Below are 26634 nucleotides of genomic sequence, written 5' to 3'. Positions count from 1 at the left end.
CATCTTCACCAAAAGCTGTCTCTTAGACATGATTACATGTTTATGTTTGTGTAGGACCATTAGCTGTAAATCCACCTAAAATTAAATATTGGTGGGTGAAGGAAAACAAGCTCAAGTGTTTTATGGACCTTAATTAACATTGCACCGAATGAGCATGTTTTTAGAAAAATTGCTGGGAGCGACACTGTGTCCCAATAGTTTGGTATTCATTTGTTACTGTCTTGGCACAACATTTGGCATTAGGTGTAAATCCAATGACCTGAAGAAAATAACAATGAAATAAAAGTAAAAGCGGAAATAAAATAAAATAGAGATAAATGATTTTTACGTGATTCGGTCTATGAATTATATCCACATATATAGCCCTAAAGGCTACATTATGCTTTTATTCAATGGATGATTTTACAATACGAAATGGTCTCTATTTATAGAGATGTAGAGAGAATACAAAATGATATATATGGTTGATAAAAAATCAAATCAGAACTGAATGTATCTGCTTTGATTTTATCAATTACGATTATATTGAAGGAGCACATGGGTTGAAGTGAGCAACTGGATGAACTGCGAGTGGGTGAAGCATGCTCAAGGACAGGCCTGGTCCAGATTGCATAACAACCTTATCTCCATCTCCATCAACCTTCCAATCAAAGCATTGAACCAAAGATGCAACCGTAGCATTCATCAAGCTGAATGCCAGTGTTGGTCCTGTCATGCAGGTCACCCTCTCCTCCCCGCCCCAAATGGAACATAATTGAAATTTTGTCCACTGATCACTTCACTTTGATCCTTGAAGGAAACCAAGAACCTCTCTGGGAGGAACTTATTAGGATCATCCCATGAATCTTTATCCCTCATGATGGCATAAAGATTGATTGCCACCGCAGTTTTTTCGGGTATATCAAACCCATTGATTTTGCAGTTTTGGCGGCATTCTCTCATTACTCCAGGGCCTGTTGGGTATAGTCTTAGTGTTTCCTTCACAACCGCTTGCAAGGTAAGGGAGATTTGGGATATTTGATTCTTCAACATGTCTAGTTTTTCCCACATCGGATTCTATTTCCTTTCTGACCTTCTTGAACACACAAGGATGATTAATTAACTCAGCTATTGCCCATTGCATTGCTTCTGCTGAGGTTTCAGTGCCCGCAATGAAAAGATCCTGGCATGCATGCATATATAAGATAAAAATTCAAAGCCTTGGTGACCTGCCAAAATTACACACGTCACCTTTTAAAGGATGACGAGTTTAATTCCACATGTCACTAATTGGCGATGTGTTCATCAATTGACAGATCACCAAATCCAATTTTAGACCGGCAAATTAATGCCACGTGACCCATGTCACTAATGACATGTCACCATCCAATTAGTGACGTGTTTAGCAATTGGCAAGTCACCAAACTGAAGTCACAAAATCCCAATTTTTTTGTAGTGGCTGAAGTTTCAAAGTTCCAATGTGAAGGTCTTCTTTCCCTTTGATTTCTTCTAACATCTTGCTTGTTTTTGTGCTTATTGACCTTTTTTTTTTTTTTTTTTTTTTTAATTTTTTATTTATTTTTTATATATATTTTCTCTTGGTTGACTTTAGCCACTCAAAAGTCAAAACATTAATACGAATTTCATATCGAGAAATGTTACTAGTTAATAAGTTTATCATATTTTGCCAATATTCTTCTACAAATTTAATAAATCAATAATTAAATTTGTGAGGTCTACTATTAACTTATACGAGATCCACATAAGTTCACAAATTAAATGATTGATTTGTAACATGAGATGTGCCAAATATGAGAAAAACATTGACCCATAGCATTTATCTATTATATCAGTCAGGGCTAATGAATATGTCTACTCAGTTGCTTTTTTACCTGAGGGTCAAGTAAAAACTGGCCGAGAACGCGGTGCTGCTAAGAGGGAGGAGGAGACCACGCTGTGGCATAGGTGCTCCTAGGGTTACCTCGCAACTGTGGGCGAGGGGGAAGGAGAAATCTTTTTCTTTATCCCTGTTAGGAACCCTAGATTTTTTTTTTTTTTTTTTTTAATAAGTTGTATCAATATATTTTGCTTTTATTTCCCTAATAGGCTATTTTCCTGATTGGCTAAACCGTATATTTTCTTACCTAAATAAGTCTGGCCGTATGGCAATTCAGTGAAGAATAAACATAATTTTGCCTAAAGTAATCGGAGGTTGATCCCTTCAAAATCATCAATAGGGGTGGGCACGCATTGGAGTGGAGCAGGTTTAAGGGTTTTCTTGAACTTGCCCCGTAATGGTCGGGTTCCAAACAAATGGGTCTAAAACCCATGTAAAAAGGATAGGCCACCCCATTTGCTAGGAGTGGCTAGGTGGGCCACTAGAGTTCAAGAGCGAAACAACTTGCAGTCATATGAAATTGGACTGGATTGAAATAGCACACGGGTATAGGCTTATAGCCGAACGAAGAATTTTCATTTATTTTATATATATATATATATATATGAACGACCTATTTATTCAAAAGAAAACACACATTTACAGACTCTCCAGCTAATCACCTGATACTACACATTGACACACATTCACTGGCCACAACATCAACACATTCGCTAAAGAAAAAGTAATTAAGAGAATTCTCATCTTGCTTTCTTTAAGAGTTCACCACTTGATTTAAATTTTTCTGGATGGCAATGGGACACGCTTGCGGTATTCTGCAAGAGCCCACAATGGGAAAATATTTCTGTATGCTGCATAATGTAACATACAATTCCTCATGAAGACTCCACTAATTTCCTGCATGAAAGAGTGATGAATGGTTAGAAAGCTTTGGAATGATATACCTGAAATTTGAAGCTTAGTTAAAGAGAGGTACCTGTTGAGGAAAATCGCCATCTTCCAGTTGAGAATTAATTATGAGCTTTGCTGAACGGTGAAGAGGTGTCGGGTCTCTCTCAGCCTATTACAAATACAATTTTAACATCAGAATATGTCATAAAAGCATATGTGGTATGACAGCATGATATAGATTTTTAAAACATGAACTACTCACCTGTCCAGCATGAATGAGACCCATCATTGCCCATGCAGTATGTACCAAATTTGATTGGTTTCCGTCAAGAGGTACATATTCCTATTATATAATCAAGCACAAAGAATTTTTGACAATGATGTTAAAACTAAAGTTGACAATTTTTGACAGCTGTAAATTCGACTCAAACTTAACACAAAATTAAGAAAATTAGGATTGATGAGTCTAATTAACCTGTTTAATTAATTGAATGGGCTAGGTTAGGGTTGAGCTATATAGTGTTATACTCATGCCTCAACACGACACTAACCCAACACTCAACATTTGAGGTCAACAATTTTTGACACGATTTATAAACCCGACGCAAATTTAATATGAAATTAGCGGGTTAGGGCTGAGGGGTTTGATTCGTTTAATTAAATGGGTTGAGTTAATATTGACCTATATAGTCTTATACCCATGTCTCGATAAGACCTGAACCTGGCATGCAAATACGAATTCTCACCCTTAGTAAAAGCATTACCTTGTTTGGGCATGAAAGATAGCTCTCTCCCCAACCACCATTATCTCTTTGTGCTTTAAGTAGAAAATCAACAGCTCTGCGCATAGCCGGACAATTGTTGTAAGTCTGGCCAACTGCAGCCAATCCTCTAAGTGCAAACCATGTAGCGTATGTGAAGCAAACTCCCCAACATCCATACCTGTGGAAATGCTTCATCATGTAATAGATTTATTTGGGAAATCCATATAAAAACAGACAAATATCAAAAACATATCTAGTAAACCAGTGGAGGAACATACCATGAACCATCCGCCGTTTGTTCGTCTCGAAGGAATTGAACAGCATTTTCTATGAAATCTTCGATCTCTTTCTTCCGGTGCCCAGGGTATAACTTCTTAAACAAAACTACAGATTCGAGTGCTGATCCGGTGCACTCAACGTACTCATGCTCAACGATACAACCCGAGAAAAATTCTATGGGATTAAGCAGCTGATGGGAAAAAGAAAAAAAAAGAAAAAAATCCATTAATATACAAAAAAGGTGAATTTATAAATTTTAAATAATTATGAAGCATATTTCAAGGCTACTTCAATATGTTAAGGTACTTACTTCCAACCATTTTTGGGCTCGAGCTGGTTCCCAGACAGATACACCACCATTTTTACACTGCATTAAACCATACAATAGAGCTTATCGATATGAACACAGTGAAATACTTCAAGAAATAAACACTGCACTAGATAAATGAAACTTCCAGAAAGTTTCCAAATGCAGCCTGGGTTTCCTATATATGTCGATAGTTTCCAAATATTTGTAGTTCAAATTAAATACAGTGCTAGTTGTTAGAATATTGAATAAATTATTACAATCAATTATTTCCTATTAATTTAAACTGTTGGGACAACTAGGGATTTAAAGTGGTATCTTGACTCAGAGTTCGAACCATGTCTCCTCATTTGCCTTTCATTTCGATTAAATATTTTACGTGTTGAGTCTTATTTATTCACTTATTAAGGTGAAGTTTGAACCTAGCATGAGGAATGATGTTAGAATATTAAGTAAATAATAGTCTACGTATTGAGCCTTACTTATAAATAAGGGGTACTATTTGAATTCGCATGTAAGTTATTTAAATAAAAGTTTTAAAATTAAATTGAATTCAAATTTACTGACTGTCAATATTTGACACGTCAATAAATCCTGACGTGTTGTATTCAACACGTCAATAAATGTTGACGTGCCACTTTTGGCACGTCAAAAAAAAATTTGTTGACGTGCCAATTTTGGCACGTCAACATTTACTGACGTGGCAAAAAATGGACACTGTTTGTCACGTCAAAAGATTGCCTTTTTTTTGTAGTGTATCAACAATTTTTCATTAGCTTAAGCTTTTGGGTTGACCGATAATTTTACAATAGTGAAAGTTAATCCTCACCTGTAGAGAAAGTATGACATTTATAGAATCATAAAATCGCTCGGGATCCATTTTCTCACCAACAATTTTTGGTGGCATCATGGAGAAAAGCATGCAACACTGAAATAAAAGCGAATTTGATGAGTAACATATTAACTACGGAGAAGGTGCAAAATTTTACCCCATTGATGCATTTAAAAAATGTTAATTACCACCAAACTCTCAGCAGTGCAATCAGACAATTGCCATCCATGATCTTGATCAGAGAAAGTCCATGATCCCTTAGAAATGTGACGATACATGCTTTTAAAGTCTCCAGAAGGATTGTCCTTGACCTTTATAATTTGTAAGGGAAAAATGGAATAACTAGTCTGAATGAATATTGAATAGTTTTTATTTTTTAAGCAAAAAGGTAGATTTGATGATTATGGTGAAGAGATGCTTTTAGAATTGAAAATAAAACCTGAGATTTCTTGATGAAGTCATGCCCTCTCGCAAGTGTAGGTCCAATTTCATCAGTGAGATTACTAGCAAGTAAAGCTTGAATTGCAAAACCGGCATCCCACACTTGACTCCCAAAACTCTGCATAAAAATGGTATATATCAAAGTCAGGGATCCCTTATTTTTTCTTGCAAAGACTTCGGACTTGTAGATCACTTGAAGCTAGAAAGCAAGAGCTTGGGGTTTATCCCAGAGTTTGAATAGTTATATTTACAAAACTAACCCTAGAAAGAAATTTAGTGTAATCTCTTCATTCATAATTCAATATGAAGTGTAATTCAAATGTTAAACATATAGTCAAAAGATTAATTCTGCAATTGTTTTTGCAAAATATGCGTACTGATCATGACCTGCAACTTGATTCCATCTTCAGCAACCCATATGAAATCTGGCATCCTAGCAATGTGCTTCTTGAAGTAATCCCCATTTGGATCTTCAACCCAACAAGCAAGCATACATAGGACCTGTTCAATACAAATGGCTTTAGGAATACTGTAATATAGCCCAAATCGATGCTCTACATTGCTTACCTTGATTAGATGATCATAAAATTTACCTTTTCCACGCATCCAATGGTGATGTATCGACTGTTCTCATCTTCATAATGAATGTGCTTCATTGTTACTTGAAGAGCCTTCTCTCTTACCAACTTGTTAAAGGGCCAACGAGTGAGAAGAGGCTCAGTGAATATGTATAGACTATCCCAGACCAGATCTTGTATCAAAGGATGGGGATAGTATAGATCCTCCTGTAACAATATATAGTTTTGCACAATCAATGCATTGGAAAAATATTGAAAAGCGTATATGTAGCAATGAGCAATTATCAACAATGCAGAGAAGATTAAGGTAAACTCACCTTTGCGCACAGATGACGCACTTTCTTCCAATTAACTTCATTGTAAGGTTGAGTGTAGAGTTCCTCCCTCAATTGAAGAATGAGAGGTGTGATTGGGCCTACAAACCTTTTCCCATAAAGGTATGACATGGGCAGGTACACCATGCGGCAGTAGCACCACATTTTTGCTGCATTTTGGGGGAATAGGCAATTGTATAACAGAAGTGCTAACCATTTTTGAGTTAAACACTATTCTTAGTTTTCGACATTAAAATAAATAATTTCAAAAAAAAACATTCCATTATGCAATAAGGATCTAAAGTACACTGACATTTTTAGGAAATACAATGAAGTGGTAAGCAAATATGTACAAACCTGGACGAATGGGAAGAAATGAAGGAAGGATCCAAAATTCCGGAGGCATTGGGTTGGTTCCAATCCACTCGTACACACCAAGTATCTACAACAAAAGGAAAAAATATGCATACTGCATAGTGAATATTTGAACCTATATATATATATATATATATATATATATGACTAGATTTATGAAACATGGTCATACTGAAAGCCAGGTCTTTCCCCAAGAAGGTATGTGTGTTACACCACCATGATCAAGGATCCATTTTCGCGCTCTTGCACAAGCATTTTCTTGACCACCATCGGGTCCTTCCCCGAGTATACGCATACAAATGTAGCTAAGAGCCGTGCAAAACATGATGCTGTGGCCCTCAATGTGTAATCCCCACCCACCATCTTCATTCTACAATATGCAAAATTTACAACATATTTGTTAAACATGATAGTTTAAACACACACACTCACACAAAGGAAAGGAAGCAAGTAATTCAGTAAAAATTTTAATCTTGTTTGCATAATTAACATGTAAAGCTTCCAAGAATATGCACCTGATGATAGTATATGTATCGGAGGATTTCCTTTTGATACTCAGCAGGAAACACAATATTAAGATGTCCTGTAATGTACAAACACATTACCTGCATTTTTTTCCCATTAAAAAGAATACAATTAGCAATTGCATTAAGATGAAAACCAAAACAAGTCAAAGATAGGTAGGTTGTCTTTGATCCAATGGTACTGTTCATAGCCTGGTCAATCTAAGAAGATGTTTTTGTGTTAAATATCATTAGAAAAAATTGTTATGTTGTTGATGATTTCTCTCGGTATCACAAAAAGTTCCCTGATGTATACTTTTACGTGAATATCCCAAAAAAATATATGTTTGATTATGTGATGATCACAATATTGATTATACTTTTTAAAGAAAAAATGATAATAATTATGAGTCTCACCATGGGGGGAAGGAAAAATAATGGGCCAGCATTTTCAGCTGGCCAATGGCCATCACTAGCCTGTAAGGCCGAAAAGAAATGGACGGCCCTTCTCAGTGCAGCTGTGGCCTTTTCATTTGTCATTTCCTCTCCATCCTCAACCTTTACTGGAGGAATTGTTTGTTTGAAGTTTTTCTCCTTAAGAAACTGCAATCATTTTGACAAAGAAATGAGCATATATATTAGAGTAAACAATTTCTGAATTATTAGATATCTCATGATATTTTGAATTTTAAAGCCACTAGATTACAATATATCATGATATTATGAATATTTTATATAATATTTTATACGACTTCCGAATCTGATACAAATTTAGTATTAAATCAACATGTTACAGTTAAGAGGTTGATCTAACTTGTTTAATTAAATGGTTTGAATCAAGGTTGATCCATATCATTAATAATTCAAATAGTATTTTTTAAAAAAATAAGTGATCATATCATTTTTTTCTCTTACTATTTTCAATGTATTTTCTTGACGTGTCAAATGTAATACGTCAAGAAAAAAAATTTCTTAATAATTTTTTGACTATTAAATGTTGGCGTATCACTAAAAATGAGCAGGAGATCTCTCTTAAATATTCAACTTTTTCCCTCTTTCTTTTCCTCTTCTTATTATTTATTCATTCCCTCTTCTTTTATTCTCCGACACACTCTCTCTCCTCTCTCAATCTCCCTCTTCTCTATTGAAGTCTTCTTCTTCTCCAGATCTAAAGCCGCCCATTCTCCTCAGCCGTGTCGAAGCGAGTTACCTCTCTCTCTCGATTAAGTTTTAGTGTTATTCTCAGTTTGGATGCTCAGAAAACTGTGGAAAGAAGAATGAAGAAAAGAAATGGAGTGTCTCTCAGAATTTTGGTTTCCAAAAAATTAGGCCATGTTTCGGAGCTGTATTTGGTTCTCTTCAGTAACAGTTTATTTTTTTCTTCTCAAAATTACTTTTGAGGAGAAAAGAAGAGAGAGAGTGTGAGAAAAGGAGAGAATGGCGAGCACGCCATTCTGTCTCTCTCCCTTCGTTCCTCCAGCTGGAGAAACGAAGGGATCCGTTTCTCCAGGGAGAAACGAAGGGATCCCTTCGTTAATTTCTCCAGCATCTCTTTCTCTCTCTCCGGAGAGAGAGAAAGAGATGATGGTGAAAAAAATAAAAAATAATTTTTTTTTTTTTTAATAATTTTTAAACTTTAGTGACATTTTGAAATTGGCACGTGAACAAATTTATTGACTGTCAATTTCTGACATGTCAATAATTTACTGATACGTCAACAATTCATGTCAATAAATTTATTGACGTGTCAAAACTGACACGTCAGTAATTTATTGATCTGTCAATTTTGACAAGTCAAAAATTAATGACGTGGCAAACAGTCACACGTCAAGAAATCACATTTAGGGACACCCCTATTTAATTTTAACGTTGAACACACGTCAAGAACGCTACGTCAATAAACTTTACTGACGTGTAAATGAGCTTAACACGTCAATAAATCTCAATCAAGAAAAATTGGTTTTTTTGTAATGTATATAGCTTTATACCCATATTCCGACATGACCTGAGCCCGACACACAACATAGGGCTAGTACTAATTATTGACATGACCCGTGAACTTACACGAACTTAATACTAAATTAGTTAGTTAGTTAGGGTTGAGCCATTGATGAGTTTAACCGGTTTAATTAAATTGATCGGGTTAGAATTGACCTATAGTTTTATACTTATATATCGACACAACTCAAACCTCAAATGTAAACACGAATTGTTACCCTACTCTACAGCAAAGATTTTGATGCAGGAAAGTAAGTGTTTTTAGTATGTATAGATCATAGAGAGAGAGAGGATGAGGGTACGTATACCTGCATTCGCCATATGAGATCACTGCTAGGTTTCACGTGAAACCGGTTCTTGTAGAAATTTTGACGAGCCTCTTCAACATGAGCCCTCTCTTCTGGGGTACCAGCCTCAGGGTCAAACTCCCATGTCTGCCTTCCAACAAAGTTGTTTGTGGTGAAGATATAAGGGCATTTTCCACCATCTGCTATCTTAAGCCTCCACATATTCTTCCTTATGATCACTTTCTTTCAAACTAATTTGAGCAAAAAAAATCCCATTACGAAAACCTTTTATAGAATTGCAATAAGGCCGATCGAGGATGTGCCAACTTTGGGTGTTCATAATTGCATGGCATCTACTAACTGTATTTCACTATTTTGTGGGGTGAGCATAAATCATCAACTTCCATGGATGAGCCAGTTATCTATAGTGGGGTCCATTATTTTGGTGTAATGTTATGGTGCTTCTATACGGTCTTGGCAGAAAACTTATGTTTTCTGCCTTCCTTTAAAATCCTGACACCTCATCTAGTAGATTTTAAGAAACTAAAACCAAAACACCTAATAACTATGTTCTAAACATTAAAAAACCAACCAATCCACCGGATGCAGATAAATACGCCAGAGAGAGATTACCGGCAGAGGTGTGGGTAGCAGTGGTGGCGTGAGTAGAGGGAGGTGCCACCCCCGACCCATCTAGGGTGGCCACGCACCACCCCAGACAGATCTGATGGTGGCACGCGGGCCACCCACACCATATCTGGGGTTGCCGCGCGCCACCCTAGAAAGGCCGGGGTGGCGGCGAGCCGCCCCACCTCTCTAAGTGAGGGCTTGCCGGCCACCCTGGGTGGCCCTCTAAATTTATTTCTTTTTTAAAAAAATAATAATAACATAACTTGATATAATTAGGTGTAGTTGTATGTTTTTTTCTTATTGTGTTCCAAGCTAAGGTGTCAGCTTCTGAATGGTGGGCATAAAACGAGAGTTTTATTCCACAACCATATAGAAGTTATACTCATCCACATTTATTCGTTCATATGTTATGTCCACATTATTTCAAATTTGATTAGAACTCAACAGGGACGGAGCCAGCTTTGAATTTGTAAGGATTCAGGCTCAAAATTTTTTTGGGAAGAGATCAATTGGCAAAAAATACCTTAAATTATTTTTCTTTACCTTAATTTTTTTTTCCTTGTAATCTGGGGGGGAGGAGGGACCAAGGCCACTACCAGTCCCCCCCTCTAAAATTATTGTTTTCCGTAATTTCAAATAACTACAATGATATATTATATTCAATTAAAATATGAACCATAAGATCTCTCTTTACCAAAAGAGTTGGAGTTTCGTGGCCTCCATCATTTAAGTCAATCACAAACTTTTGAAAAGAACAGTGAACGTTGCACTCTTGTCTTCGAGCACTCACATCCGACTCAACAAATATTTAGTTAAAATTTAGCTAAAAAACATATTTTTCTATTTTAACTATCAACTTTTTTCAAATTACCTATATCCGGCTCAACATTTTAGCTATTTACTTTCACTTTTCTATTTAATATATATATATATATATATATATATATATATATATATATATATATATATATATATATACTTTCCCAATTCTCAATGAAGAGAGTGAGCAATATTTCTTTTTATTATAAATATAAATAATGTTTTGTTGAGCTACAATACTATAGCTCCTCAACAAATCCTTAGTCATTTTATTGAGCAGGATGTTGAGGGTTTTTTTTTTTTTGGTTACATTATCGGTTAAAATAGTAAAAAAAAAAAAAAGAAAAAAGAAATAGTTAAAAAAAAAAAAAAAAAAACTAATTTATTGAAGCCAATGCGAATGCTCTTAGGTTACCGAATGAAAATGTACTTATTTGTCAAACCCTCCGATGTGAAATCATGAAGTATAGGGATGCTTTCTATTTTTTATGAACCATATATTAATACCAAAATTCCTCTGTCTAAGGTACATCTGTTTTACCATACAACTAATCAAAAAGAAAGAAAAAAGGAAAATGACATGTAAAATTAATTTTTGGGTCAATAGGAATTAACGATTCCTTCTATAAAAAGAAAAATGGTAACAACTCCCTTATTTTTCTGGAAATTTGCATTTACAATGGGTTTTTGTTTTTATTTTTTCTGTGGGTCAGCTAAAAAAAATAAAAATAAGTTCATGTCGTAAAAAATGTTGACAGAATCTGTTAATGTGTCACAGCAATATCAATCATATATATTGTTACACATGTCATTTAAATAAAAAATAGCTAGAGAAATGATTGAGCCGCCCCTCGGACAAAAGCTGCATGTCCCTCCTCCATGGCGAGGGGATTCCATCTTCATCATCCATCCATGCATGACGTTCATTTTCAAGCCAGTTTTTTCTTTTTTTTTGGGCTCGCCAGAGTAATGGCTGGAGAGTGGCGGCCTGAGGCGAAGGACGACGGCAATGGAGGCTAGCAGTGGCTGCTGGTGGCAGTGAATGATTTCGGCCATGGACTGTGCCTGAGACTTGAATTGGAGCCTTATAGAATAGGCTAAGTTGGGCCGGTTTGATTGGGCCAAAATAGGCCAAAACCATATAGCTTTACCCGAAAATGATATGAACTGGGTCTAACCCGTTGAACCAGGTTGACTAATTTGGACCGGTTGGATAGATTGACCCAGTTGGACCGGTTTAGAACCTGATGACCCGGTTAGAAACTGGTTTTGGATCAAGTTGGAGATGACTTTATTTGAACCCGATGACCTGGTTAGAATCCGGTTTTGGAGCGCCTTGGATGGATCCGATTGGACCGGTTACGTGGGCCCGTGGATCGTTGAATGGGTCGGTCTGGCCCAAAAGAGACGATCTGATTCTAATCCATTGGACCAGGTCGAAAATATTGGATCCGGATGAGTTTGAATTTATTTATTTTTTTTTTTTTTGGATATGACACGTGGTAGAGGGCTAGGGCTGACGTGGTGCGCTCTCTGAGGGACACATGGCAGATATAAAGAGCAAGGAGCGTCTGGCATGTGGGAGATGCTACCGGCGCGTGGTGAGACCCTTCAGGCGCGCGGAATACCATGGGAGGCGGGTGAAAGACTGACAGAACCTTCGGGAGGCGCGTAAGGGTGCATAGAAACCTGGACGGTTGAGATCTCTTTGGATCTAGACTCGGAATCATCTAATCACTATCATCTGGAGTGGAGCGTGTAGCACCGGCTAGGGCAGTGGCGGCATGTGAGGCGCGTGGGTTCACCGGCAGTTTCTCCTAGCAGTGTGTGGGAGCACGTGCAAGTCTGGAATGGACTGAAATTGCACAGATATACCGATCTGGGGCCGAAACACCACGTTTGGTGGTTATTTGGTCGAGAAGAGTCACAGTGGCGATGCGTGTGACGCTTGCAGGGACTGTCGGATGCGCGTGGAGGCACGTGGGACGGCCGATGGCGGTGGAACTTCCATAGATTTGTAGATTTAGGACTCGCAAGCATGAATCTGAGATAAATTTTCCCATATGAGGCTACATTGAAGGCATGAAAGAGATTTTGAGCAAAAAACCACTTGGTGGAGTGCGGACGACCGGAAAAGGGAGGTTGTCAGAGGGAGCATTGGAAAATGTCAAAGACGTTTATTGGAGGCCATAAGAAAGTGGCTCTGATACCATGTTAAATAGCTTTGATACCATGTTAAATATATTGTTGAATATATTGGGACGGAAGCATGAGAGTGGGAAGAGAGAAAGAGTGTAAGAAAACAATGAACTACATTATATTAATAATAATTGGTTGTATTATTGTGATTACAGAGATCTCTATATATATATAGGGGTGTAAACGAGCCGAGTTTGAGCGAGCTTCCTTTGTTTGGATTCGGCTTGTTTAAATTTTACCCTACCTCGAGCTCGAGCCGAGCTTAAGGACGAGTCAAAAAATCGAGCTCAAGCTTGAGCTCATAATAAGTCAAGCCGAACCAAGCCAGTTCACGAGCTGGCTCTTATATTTAATTTAATTTGTTTAATTTATTATTATTTTTTTAATTATAAATTTAAACTTTAAGTACTTTTAAACGGCTCAAGAAGCCAGCTTGTATATGAGCATTTGCTTAGTCTGGCTAGCGGAGTATGGAACCCGAGTCAATACAGGCACTTGGTTTCGAAGAGATAGGATATGCATCATTTTATAATAAAAAGATGCTATTAGAAAGAAAAAAAAAAAATCAACAATTTTTAATATTAATATGAGGAATTATATGAATAACTACCAATTCGAGCCTTATACGAGCTGTTCATGAACTTAGCCAAGTTGAGCCGAGCTAGCTTCGTTTAATATTCGAACCAGGATTCGTGTTCACGAAACGCTTCATTTAATATTCGAGTCGAGCACGAGCCGAGTTTATGCGAGCCGAGCCCGAGCTTGCGGCTTGCTCTCTTAACAGCCCTATATATATAGAGGCTATGAGTGATAAGCAAGAAACCCTAAACTAAACCCTAGAACATATAAGGCAACTAGAAGAAAATAAAATATTCTAACAAGTCCATTTGAAATGTCTAAAGGGGTGATTTAGACACTCTCAAAGAATGTCTTAGGAGTGACCAAACCATCCTAATAGCCAAAACGAGATTGTTCGCACAAAAGGGCGAAACTAGAACTTGAAAGGAGGGAAGGACAAATCTTCTTTTTTTGTTTTTTTTTTAAAAAAAATGATCCAAAAAGAATACTCACACAAATATTTTGTGAGCTTTTTAAAAATGTTGGGAGGCTTCAACCTCCCACCTGTTAAGGTAGTTTTGCTCCAGTTTTGTTCGACCACCCTGTGGAGAATTAATGGACAACATTTTTTGTAATTGGAATTTCTGCTTTTATTTTTTCCTCTTCTAATTAAGGGCCTCGCGACTCGCGAGGTACCGATCGGTACCCCTCAACCATCTCAATTAAAACTTAATTTACTTTATTTATTTCTCTCATCAAGAAATAAGAAATCAAAATAAAATCCATTCCAATTTTAATTCCACAAATAATTTCTTATTCAAAATAAATTACCACAAACACCCGTAATTATATATGTTTAATATAAATCACAATAAACACATGGCGTATGGGCTGCACTTTCATATAATTAGGGAATTTCTTACATATTAGTCTCAGGGCACAACATTGTATAATATTCCTTAAGAGAATTAACAATTGGCTTTTTTATTGGTGCCTCTTATATATAGTTCACTAATTAATTCAAATTTTTCTGAATGGCAATGGGACACGTACGCTTGCAGTATTCTGCAAGAGCCGACAATGGATGAGTTTCTCTGTACGTACGTACTTTCCATAGTGTATCATACAATTCCTCAAGTAGACTCCAAGGATTTCCTGCATGAAAGAGTGATGAATGGTTAGAAAGCTTCGGAGGTAAAATTCAAGCATAATATACTTCAAAGTTGGGTTATTTTTCTTTGCTACCTATTCTTTCTGAATTAAATGCATGTTAGGATCATCTCCGGTCTATTTGAAGCTTAGCTAAAGAGAGGTACCTGTTGAGGAAAATCGCCATCTTCCAGTTGAGAATTAATTATCAGCTTTGTTGCACGATGAAAAGGTGTTGGGTCTCTTTCAGCCAATTGCATATACAATTTTAACATCAGAATATGCAGGATCAAAGAGTATTTTAATAGCTTAACCCGTTAAGCTTTTATAGTTCACTTTAATCATTCTTAATTTAAAAAATGATATTTTTCTTCTGAAAAATGGCCATTGTTTTTTTTTTAAAAAATGGTCATTATTCTGAAGAAAAATATCATTTTTTTTTTAAAAAAAAAAAAAATACCAAATGAAAAAAATGACAACATAGGATGTTATTACTTCAGAACTTTTTTTATTTTATTTTTTATTTTGTTTTTTTTAAAAATGACCACATAAGAGAAAAGTTGAGCCGAACTTATGTCAAAAAGTTGTGTCTCTATCATTTCTCTTTGACAATAGCTTCCCTTACCTTATCCTATACTATTAAAATATTATTTCTTTACAAAATACAAGTTCCCTACCTACTCTCACTTTTTTTACAAAATTCCAACATAATCCCAATTAAAGGTAAAAAGATGAAATATGAGAAAGAAAAGAAAAACGCTTATATTAAAATAATGTATATGGAACCATTTTTGGTTCCCTACACATTGGAGAATACTGTAGCAACTTTGAGTGTTGGCTAAAAGTAGGAAATCTGATGTGAGTAAGTTTTTGTAATTTTTTTACATTTTTTTTTTAAACATAAGGAATTGAATGACATATAAGGCATCTTTTGTTACTACTCTTGGGCCAATGATCTAGTGTACGAAGGGATTTTGTTAATTAGACTGACCATAAGGTGGTTCGGTTGAGCCACTCCTTAGCTGGCCGCCCATTTGGCTAAGAGCATTCCCAACAAACTCCCTATAAGGGAGTTTGTTTCCTAAGTTTAGGGAATATATCCAAAAAATCGCAAAAAAATCTCATAGCAGACTCCCTAAATGAATCATAAACATTAAGATTACTACAATGGAACCCAATGTTTTGGGTTCCACAATTGCAATCCTTATGATTATTAAAATAAATAAAAAATGATTCTCTCTCTTCTCTCCTCTCATATATATAATATAATTAAAAATAAATAAATAGTTTAATGATATAGGGAATGGTTAATGAAACCTATTGGGGTGTATTTTGACATAGATAAATAAAAAGTAATTTTGATCCTTAAATGTAATAAAAATAACGAAAAAATTGCTGAAAATGCTCTAAGGGTGCCTAGAGCATTTCTTTGTTTCTTCAATAAATATTTTAATAGTTATTCTTCTTCCTCTACAAAAATTAAGGAACTGCTATTCCTTTTAGAAATACGCTAGCTCTAAAAATCATTTCCCAAACAACCATTTTCTAAACAAATATTTCTAGGCGCAATTAAAAGAGTACTGGCCTGGCTGTCGGTGACCAGTACCCCCATGCATGAATAACAACAAACAAAACTTTTCGTTTGGTTGCACTGCCTTAAATAGATGATCAATTTGCTCTACCACCGGTTCTTATCTTGTACAGTTGTACGAACGAACTTAATTGCATTAAAATGCATGTCGAGTCAGCGTATCTTCTCACCCAACTTCACACGCTAAGTCAATAAGTTGGTGTGAATAGCCGGCCCTACAGAAAACCTATTGAGAAAAAATCTGTGGGGACCTACTCTCCTCTTCTTTCCTCTTCCTCTTTATTTTTTATTTTTTATTTTATTTTTTTTTTGTAGTTTTTTCAACCAGTCCAGTTACTCTTTCCATTCATTTATTTATGCTGCGCTACCTTCGTCTGCCTTCTATTGCATGTGCTGAACCACTTTTCGCCTTCTCGTAATCAGTTGGACTTTAGATCAAGTTTTTCAAATCTAGATATAGTTTCCTCAACTAGTTTTGCTCAGTCATGCACTGGCCCACCATGCTTCCCAACTTCCCAGCTCCTCAGCTGCCTATCAGCGCAAAACGGCTCCATCTCGTCCACCACACACCTGCCAGTGTGTTTCGCCTCCCTCACCTCAGCTGTTGTAGCTATTTGTAGGCTTTTTTATTTATTTATTTTTTTTTTAATAAGGGTTTGACTTCTCCTTAAATCTACTTTCATAAGCGATCTTTAGGGTGAAGGTTTTTTATCTTGGCTTTTGAGTCGAGGAGAATTTGTTTCGGTGTGAGGGTTTACTCCCATGGCCAAGAAAATAAAAGTTGAAAATATGGACTATCTATGTATTAGATTGAGTACGCCTGCAACAGATCTTGTTCTATAACTGAAGTTTGACATTGGTTAACAGATGTTGAAATCATATATAGGACTTGATTGTATGTTTTTAATGTTTATCTCTATGACGTTATAAGCTAAAAGCTAAAAAAAAAAAAAAAAAAAAAAAAAAAAAACTTCACACTTTAAGTGACATGTGGAGATCCAATTTTGTTCGAGAATGCTAAGTGACATACTTATATAAGTGATTAGTACTAAATTAGAAAAAAAATCAATCTAGTCTTAGGTCTCTAATTTCAACAATTATATTTGAGCACAATTTTAAATTAGTCTAGTTGTCAACTTACTGTTCAACTAATTAACAACATGATGTCACATAATATGCCTATCGTATATGACATGGCACCCACTATACATTCAAAGTGACAAATATACATTAAATAAAAAAGATAGGAGTGGATTGTAGAGGGTGGACAATCCCATTTCCCTACCGGTGAGGGTGGACAAACCCCTCTAAAGGTGAGGGTTTCCCACACTCTAAAGGTGGGAATATGATCTTCTCCCATTTATTAATGGAGAAGTATTTTTGTTTTCTTAAAAAATAAAAAGACAAAAATATTCATCAAATATAATTAACTGAAAATAATCCTAATTTCTAAAGATGAGGGCCGGTAATCAGATCCCATGGCAAGTTGGAAACAAAAACAAGCAACATATATATCTAATCACCTACATGGATTTGGTAAATTATTAGAGAAATATGTGGGAATAGAAAGGAGGATGCTCACTCACAAGTTTGAAATGCAAGCAAGAAATCTTTGTTGTTAGGATGACGACTTGTTCCAGTCATCTTCACCAAAAGCTATCTCTCTCTCTCTCTCTCTCTCTCTCTCTGTGACATTATTATGTGTGTATTTTTGAATAAATTTAAGGATAATTTAGAAACAAAAACGCAAAAGTAGTTAGTCGTCGGAACTGTTTGGCTTAATTGAAGACTCGATTGGTTAAATTTGCCAAATTCGAGTCAAGCTCAAATCTGGCTAGACTTTTAGGGAGCCTAATTCGGACAAGAAATAATAAAGTTATGTTTTGTCACATCAACCATATATAAGATCTATCGCCAAATCCATAAAACTAACAAGTCTCCAAAACACGCACGCTTCAAACCTTACAAACCACTACTTTTTCCGTATCAAGCCAATCTCTTATCAATTACTTGTAATTACTGTTTTTATTTATTTTTCTTTTAACAAAAAAAAAATGAAAATGAGAGATTCAAATTAAGAATAACAGTGTACATAATGTTAATATTGACAATTTTTTTTTTAAAATATTAGATAATGTAAGATTATATACACTTTAAATCCGGATTATATTTTAAATGAAATGGATCCTCCGCCTCCACCTGCTCTGATTCTTCTTTACGCTTCCATGGTGAACAAATCCTTTAAAATCCCACAAACCATAGCAACACGTACACCTCAAACCATTACAAAACCACTACTTTCTCCGTACGAAGCCACCTCACCTACACATGATCTCTTATCAATTAATTATTGTAATTAATGTTTCCACCTACTACAATAACTTGCACAATTCCCTAATTCTCCATTCTTTGGGCTTCAGATTTGGATTTTCTGGAATATTTTTAAAATATTATAAGATTCTCATGTTATCATGTCATATAGATAGGTATATAACTAATTTAGTGGTATGATGTGAGATCATGTTCTTAATTAGTTGAACAGTAAGTTGACAACTAGACTTATGTAAAAAAAGTGGTGAAACTTAATAATATAATAGTTGAAAATTAGAGACCTAAGACTGAATTGATTATTAATCATTTTTTTTTCTAATTAAGTATTTTATTTTTTTTTTAGGAAAAATCAATATGATTTTATTAATAGAAGTAAGTGCATAAAAGCTCTTACAATCACAAAACATACAGTTCTGAAAGATCATAGTTGAAGTTAAAAGATTACACGTCAAAAAATCGAAAATATAACAAATCTTACATTGAAAAACCAATCTATGATGTCAAACATCCGCTATCCCAGCCCAATCTTCAGCTTATAGAACATATCTACTAACGCAGACTCCCTTCGGGAGCATAGGAAGCCATTTCCTAGGTATGAGCAAAATACTCACACCCAAATCATTTTCCTCTCAACCCGAAAGCCAGAAGCATTATTCACGTCCTCAGCCCAACGGCTAGGACCATAAAATAAAAACAACAATAACAACAACAAAAAACAAAAACCAAAACCCTCACAAGCAGCAGTTGAGAAGCACGACATTGTAGATATTCCTTCGGAGGATATACCTTGGCTGAAGAAAAAAGATCAGATCTAAGGTTGTAGAGACTAGATCTAGATCTATAAACTAGATCTAAAGCAACCCGCCAGAAACGGAGACCGATGGAGCTTACAAAGAAGATGCCAAGCACTGCTACTATGAAAGAAGAAGAAAAAAGATCTAAATCTATATCTTTCTTTATTTTAAAGTTCTTTTTAATATTGTTTAGATGAAAAGGTAGAGAGAAGGATATGATGCTTCTCATAGTCAATTAATTAAGTATTATTCACTTATATAAGTATGTCACTTAGCATTCTCGTTGGAGCGAAATTGGATCTCCACATGTCACTTAGCCTGTGGAGTTAAGTGAGAAGAGACGCTGAGTCGACATGCAAGCATTTTAATGCAAATAAGTTTGTTTGTACGGTTCTCAAGGGGTAGTTCAATCGGCTATGGACCACGCTTAATGAAGTGAAGGTCACTGGTTCGAATCTTTTCTCCCCCTTCCCTTACGTGGATATGTCAAAAAAAAAAAAAACCAAAACAAAACAAAAAGGTTCGTTTGTTCGAGAAGATGGCTGTGCCTAGAAATATTTGTTTAGAAAGTGGTTGTTTGGGAAATGATTTTTAGAGCTCGGCTACCATATTCCCAAAGGAATTGAAATTCCTTAATTTTTGTGGATGAATATCATTCCTCATTTTAGAAGAATAATTATTAAAATATTTATTAAAAAAAGCAAAGGAAACAACCCCTTAGCCAAATGGGGTGGCCGGCCAAGGTGTGGCTCGACCACCTATGGCCGGCCAACCTGACTCACAACGAAACCATTATATTTGGGGTTGGCCACCTATGAAAAGTTAGAATATGATAGAGAGAGAATTACAAAATAAAGTTAAAACAAAAACAAAAGTTCCGTCTCTTTCATTTTCTTTTACAATAGCTTTCATTACCTTATCTTATACTATTAAAATATTATTTTTTTACAAAATATAAGTTTTCTACCTATCCTCACTTTTTTTATAAAATCTTAATACAATCCCAATTAAAGGCAAAAAAATGAAAGATGAGAGAGAAATGAAAAATGTTTATATTAAAAGAATGTATATGGAACCACTTTTGGTTTCCTACACATTGGAGAACATTGTAACAACCGTGAGGGTTGATTAAATGGAAGAAATCTGATGTGAGTAAGGTTTTTGTAATTTTTTTAAAATTTTTTATAAACATAAGGAATAGAATGACATATAGAGTATCTTTTGTTACTGCTCTTAGGCCGATAGTCTAGTGTACGAAGGGATTTTGTTAATCAGATTGACCTTAAGGTGGTTCTGTCAAGCCACCCCTTAGCCGGCCACCCCATTTGGCTAAGGGGTGGCTAGAGCATTTCTTTGTTTTTTTAGTAAATATTTTAATAATTATTATTCTTCCTCCACAAAAATTAAGGAACTGCTATTCCTTTTAGAAATACGCTAGCTCTAAAAATCATAACAACCATTTTCTAAACAAATATTTCTAGGCACAATTAAAAGGGTATTGGCCTGGCTGTCGGTGACCAGCACCCCATCAATAACAACAAACAAAACTTTTGGTTCGGTTGAACTACCTTATTAAATAGATGATCAATTTGCTCTATCACCGGTTCTTATCTCGTACGGACGAACTTAATTGCATTAAAATGCAAGTCGAGTCGGCGTATCTTCTCACCCAACTTCACACGCTAAGTAAATAAGTTGGTGTGAATAGCTGGCCCTAGAGAAAACCTGTGGGGACCTACCCTACTCCCCTCTTCTTTCCTCTCCCTTTTCTTTTTGTTTTTTTCTTTCTTTTTTCAGTTTTTTTTTTTTTTTTTTGCTTTTGCTTTTGCTTTGCTTTGCTTTTGCTTTGCTTTGCTTTTCCAACTAGTCCAGTTGCTCTTGCTATCCCTTTGCTTATGTTGCATTGTCTCCGTCTGTCCTCTACTGTGCTGCGCCACTTTTCACCTCCGATCCTCGTAATCAATTGGACTTTAGATCAAGTTTTTCAAATCTAAATGTAATCTCCTCAATTGGTTTTGCTCAGCCACGCGCTGGCCCACTATACTCCACAGCTCTTCAACTGCCCATCTGCGCAAAACAGCTCCATCTCTCCATCACGCACCGGCCAGTGCGTTTCGCCTCCTTCACCTCGGCTGTTGTAGCTATTTGCTGGCCTTTTATTGTTTTTGTTGTTGTTGTTGTTATTATTATTATTATTATTATTTTAATAAGGGTTTGACTTTTCTTTAAATCTACTTTCATGAGCGATCTTTGGGGTGAAGGTTTTTTATCTTGGCTTTTGAATCGAGGAGAATTTGTTTCGGTGTGAGGGTTTACTCCCATGGCCGAGAAAATAAAAATTGGGAATATGGACTACCTATGTATTAGATTGAGTACTCCAGTAGCAGATCTTGTTCTATAACTGAAGTTTGAACATGAGTTAGCGAATGTTGAAGTCATATATAAGACTTGATTGTATGTTTTTAATGTTTGTCTTTATGACGTTAATTATAACCTCATAGCTAAAAAAAAAAAAAAAAAAAAAAAAAAAAAAAAAAAAAACTTTACACACTAAGTGACATGTGGAGATCCAATTTCGTTCGTACGAGAGTGCTAAGTGACATACTTATATAAGTGATTAATACTAAATTAGAAAAAAAAATGATTAATAATCAATTCAGTCTTAGGTCTCTAATTTCAACAATTATATTATTAAGTTTCAGCACAATTTTAAATAAGTCTAGTTGTCAACTTACCGTTCAACTAATTAACAACATGATGTCACATCATACCACTAAATTAATTATATGCATATCGTATATGACATGGCACCCATATACTATACGTTCAAAGTGACAATATACATGAAATAAAAAAGATAGGAGTGGATTGTGGAGGGTGGACAATCCCATTTCCCTACCGGCGAAGGTGGACAAACCTCTCTAAAGGTAGGGGTTTCCCACACTCTAAAGGTGGGAATAGGATCTTCTTCGGTCTATTATTAGAAGGCTATTTTTGTGTTTTTCAAAAAGTGAGAAGACAAAAATACCCCTAAAATATAATTAGTTAAAGATAATCCTAATTTCTAAAGATGAGGGTTGGTAATCAGATCCCATGGCAAGTTGGAAACAAAAAGAAGCAACATATATAGCTAATCACCTACATGGATTTGGTAAATTATTAGAGAAATATGTGGGAATAGAAAGGAGGATGTTCACTCACAAGTTTGAAATGCAAGCAAGAAATCTTTGTTGTTAGGATGACGACTTCGTTCCAGTCATCTTCACCAAAAGCTCTCTCTCTCTAACATTATTATATGTGTACTTTTGAAAAAATTTAAGGATAATTTAGAAAGAAAAATGCAAAAGTAGATAGTCGTTTGAACTGTTTGACTTAGGGCCTGTTTGAGATTGCGTTTGAGAGGCCTAAAAGTACTTTTAACACTCAAAAAGTTCGTTTGAAGAAAAAAGTATTCGTTTGGTAAAAAAATTAAAAGCGTTTTTAAGGATATAAAAAGCCTAAAAATGACCAAAAAGTAATTTTGGCAAAAGCTTAAAAATGAAGCTTTTGCCTAAAAACTCTTTTTAGTTTAAAAACTCTATTTTTCAAACGCAATTCTAAACATGCTCTTAATTGAAGACTCGATTGGTTAAGTTTGCCGAATTCGAGCCAAGCTCAAATTTCGCTAGACTTTTAAGGAGCCTAATTCCGACAATAAATAATAAAGTTATGTTTTGTCACATCATCCATATATAAGATCTATCGCCAATTCCATAAAAAGACTAACAAGTCTCCAAAACACGTACACTTCAAACCTTACAAACCACTACTTTTTTCGTATCAAGCCAATCTCTTATCAATTACTTGTAACTAATGTTTTTATTTATTTTTATTTTATTACATGTTCACACAAGAAGGAAATGATGTTAATATTAACATTTTTTTTTGAAATATTAAATAATGTAAGATTATGTACACTTTAAATCCGGATTATATTTTAAATGAAATGGATCCTTCGCCTCCACCTGCTCTGATTCTTCTTTACGCTTCCATATATGATGAACAAATCCTTTAAAATCCCACAAACCATAGCAACACGTACACCTCAAACCGTTACAAACCACTACTTTCTCCATACGAAACCACCTCACCTACTCATGATCTCTTATCAGTTAATTGTAATTAATGTTTCCACCTACTACAATAACTTTCACAATTCCCTAATTCTCCATTCTTTGGGCTTCAGATTTGGATTTTCTGGAATTTTTTTAAAATATTATAAGATTCTCATGTTATGATGTCATATACAATAGGTATGTAACTAATTTAGTGGTATGATGTGACATCATGTTGTTAATTAGTTGAACCGTAAGTTGACAACTAGACTTATTTAAAAAGAGTGGTGAAACTTAATAATATAATGGTTGAAAATTAATTAGGGACCTAAGACTGAATTGATTATTAATCATTTTTTTTTCTTATAATTAAGTATTAATCACTTATATATATATATAAGTATGTCACTTAGCATTCTTGTTGGAACGAAATTGGATCTCCACATGTCACTTAGCCTGTGGAGTTAGGTGAGAAGAGACGCTGAGTCGACATGCATGCATTTTAATGTAATTAAGTTCGTTTGTACGAGAAGATGGCTGTGCCTAGAAATATTTGTTTAGAAAATGGGTGTTTGGAAAACGATTTTTAGAACTAGGCTACCATATTCCCAAAGGAATCGTAATTCCTTAATTTTTGTGGATGAATATTATTCCTCATTTTAGAAGAATAATTATTAAAATATTTATTAAAAAAACAAAGGAAACAACCCCTTAGCCAAATGGGGTGGCCGGCCAAGGGGTGGCTCGACCACCCATGGCCAGGCTGACTCATAGCGAAACTATTATTTTCGACCACCCATGGCCAGGCTGACTCATAGCGAAACTATTATTTTTGGGCTGGCCACCTATGAGAAGTTAGAATATGATAGAGAGAGAATTAAAAAATAAAGTTAAAACAAAAACTAATTAAAAAATATTAAATACTAACAAGTTTGCTAGATCTATATATATAGGCATATAGCTCGACATGAGCTGGTTTAAAATTTGAATAAAATTGAATAAAATTATTGTTAATGTCCATAATTTCAAATAACTACAAATATTATATATGTATTTCATTCATTTAAAATATGTAACACAAGAGTCTCTCTACCAGTGGAGCAGTAATTTTGTCGCCTCCATGCACTCTTGTCTTCTAAGGTTACTGAATGGACAAATTGCTTACTTGTCTTAATTCTAATCAGCTGTAAAAACTACACTATATTAATGCCCGTGACCCACATCACTAATGACATGTCACCATCCAATTAGTGACGTGTTTAGCCATTGGCAAGTCACCAAACTGAAGGCACACAATCCCCATTTTTTTGTAGTGGCTGAAGTTTCAAAGTTCCAATGTAGAAGTCTTCTTTCCGTTTGATTTCTTCTTAACATCTTGCTTGTTATTGTACTTATTGACCTTTTTTTTTTTTTTTTATAGTTTCTCTTCATTGACTTTATCCACTCAAAACATTAATACGAATATTATATTGAGAAATGTTATGAGTCAATAAGTTTATCATATTTTGCCAATATTCTTTTACAAATTTAATAGATCAATCATTAAATTTGTGAGGTCCACTATTAACTTATATGAGATCTACATAAGTCTACAAATCTAATGATTGATTTGTAACATGAGATGTGCCAAATATAAGAAAAACAATGACGCATAACATTTCTCTATTATATCTGTTAGGGCAAATAAGTATGTCTGCTTAGTTGCTTCTTTACTTGAGGGTCAGGTAAAAACAGGCTGAGAACACGATGCTGCTAAGAGGGAGGAGGAGACAACTCTATGGCATAGGTGCTCCTAGGGTTACCTCCCAACTGTGGGCGAGGGCAAAGGGGAAATCTTTTTCTTTATCTCAGTTAGGAACCCTAGATTTTTATTTTTTAATAAGTTGTATCAATATATTTTGCTTTTATTTCCCTAATAGGCTATTTTCCTAATTGGCTAAACCCTATATTTTCTTACCTAAATAAGTCTGGCCGTATGATAATTCAGTGAAGAATAAACATAATTTTGCCTAAAGTAATTGGAGGTTGATCCCTTCAAAATCATCAATATGGGTGGGCACGGATTGGAGTGAGGCGGGTTTAAGGGTTTTCTTGAACTTGCCCCGTAATGGTCGGGTTCCAAAAAAATGGGTCTAAAACCCATATAAAAAAGGAGAGGCCACCCCATTTGCTAGGGTTGGCTAGGTGGGCCACTAGAGTTCAAGAGCGAAACAACTTGCAGTCATATGAAATTGGACTGGATTGAAATATATATAGCACACTTTTTCAGATAAATATATTTTGAGAAATAATAATAATAATAATAATAAGAGAAAAATAGGGCATTATAAAATGAAAATAAATACTTTTATATATGGACCAACAGAGTTCAAGAGCTAAACGAGGGTATAGGCTTATAGCCAAGCGAAGAAATTTTCATTTATTTTATATATATTTGAACGACATATTTATTCAAAAAGAAAACACACATTTACAGACTCTCCAGCTAATTATCAGCTAAATCACCTGATGCTACACATTGACACACATTCACTGGTACAACATCAACACATTCGCTAAAGAAAAAGTAACTAAGAGAATTCTCATCTTGCTTTCTTTAAGAGTTCACCACTTGATTTAAAATTTTCTAGATGGCAATAGGACATGCTTGCGGTATTCTGCAAGAGCCCACAATGGGAAAATATTTCTGTATGCTGCAAAATGTAACATACAATTCCTCATGAAGACTCCAGTGATTTCCTGTATGAGAGAGTGAAGAATGGTTAGAAAGCTTTGGAGGTAAAGTTCAAGCATAATATATATACCTGAAATTTGAAGCTTAGTTAAAGAGAGGTACCTGTTAAGGAAAATCGCCATCTTCCAGTTGAGAATTGTTGATAATGGCTCAAATTGTCAACAAGTGTGAAGATAATTGCTGAAAAATATCAATATTCAAGTTGGTGGGCTCAAGTCATATTTATCTATAAGAGGATAATGTTAGTTTTAAAAGGAGTCCAAGAACAACTGGAATTTGATTTTTTGGAG

General features: G+C 35.2%; 1 protein-coding gene and 1 pseudogene across 1 annotated transcript; both read right to left on the bottom strand.

Moving 5' to 3' along the window:
* Window positions 1-520: 520 nt before the first annotated feature.
* Window positions 521-1177, bottom strand: LOC148587238 (cytochrome P450 93A2 pseudogene; annotated as a pseudogene).
* Window positions 1178-2477: 1300 nt separating this feature from the next.
* LOC132178810 (beta-amyrin synthase-like) lies at window positions 2478-9759 on the bottom strand. Its single transcript, XM_088513340.1, has 17 exons — window positions 9467-9759; window positions 7578-7763; window positions 7173-7262; window positions 6830-7027; window positions 6640-6724; window positions 6286-6452; window positions 5984-6175; window positions 5778-5891; window positions 5389-5508; window positions 5138-5260; window positions 4947-5045; window positions 4121-4177; window positions 3810-4000; window positions 3532-3709; window positions 3030-3110; window positions 2853-2936; window positions 2478-2773 (listed from the first exon to the last, which is right to left on the bottom strand). Exons 1-17 carry the CDS (start codon window positions 9665-9667, stop codon window positions 2651-2653), a joined length of 2289 nt encoding a protein of 762 aa, XP_088369466.1. The 5' UTR covers window positions 9668-9759; the 3' UTR covers window positions 2478-2650.
* Window positions 9760-26634: the final 16875 nt, after the last annotated feature.

This window comes from Corylus avellana, chromosome 2 (assembly GCF_965113065.1).
Source record: "Corylus avellana chromosome 2, dhCorAvel1.hap1.2, whole genome shotgun sequence".
In the NCBI taxonomy this organism is placed as follows: Eukaryota; Viridiplantae; Streptophyta; class Magnoliopsida; order Fagales; family Betulaceae; genus Corylus; species Corylus avellana.
Note: the sequence above shows the minus strand (reverse complement) of the source record. Positions and strands in the feature narration are given on the sequence as shown.

What these genes read in the sequence shown, in the direction of transcription:
- LOC132178810 (XM_088513340.1), bottom strand. Translation starts at nt 9,667, where the DNA reads ATGTGGAGGCTTAAGATAGCAGATGGTGGAAAATGCCCTTATATCTTC. An exon ending in GATACATATACTATCATCAG is followed by an intron (nt 7,028 to 7,172) that starts GTGCATATTCTT and finishes TGCATATTGTAG; the next exon opens with AATGAAGATGGTGGGTGGGG. An exon ending in ATGGCGATTTTCCTCAACAG is followed by an intron (nt 2,774 to 2,852) that starts GTACCTCTCTTT and finishes TCTTTCATGCAG; the next exon opens with GAAATTAGTGGAGTCTTCAT.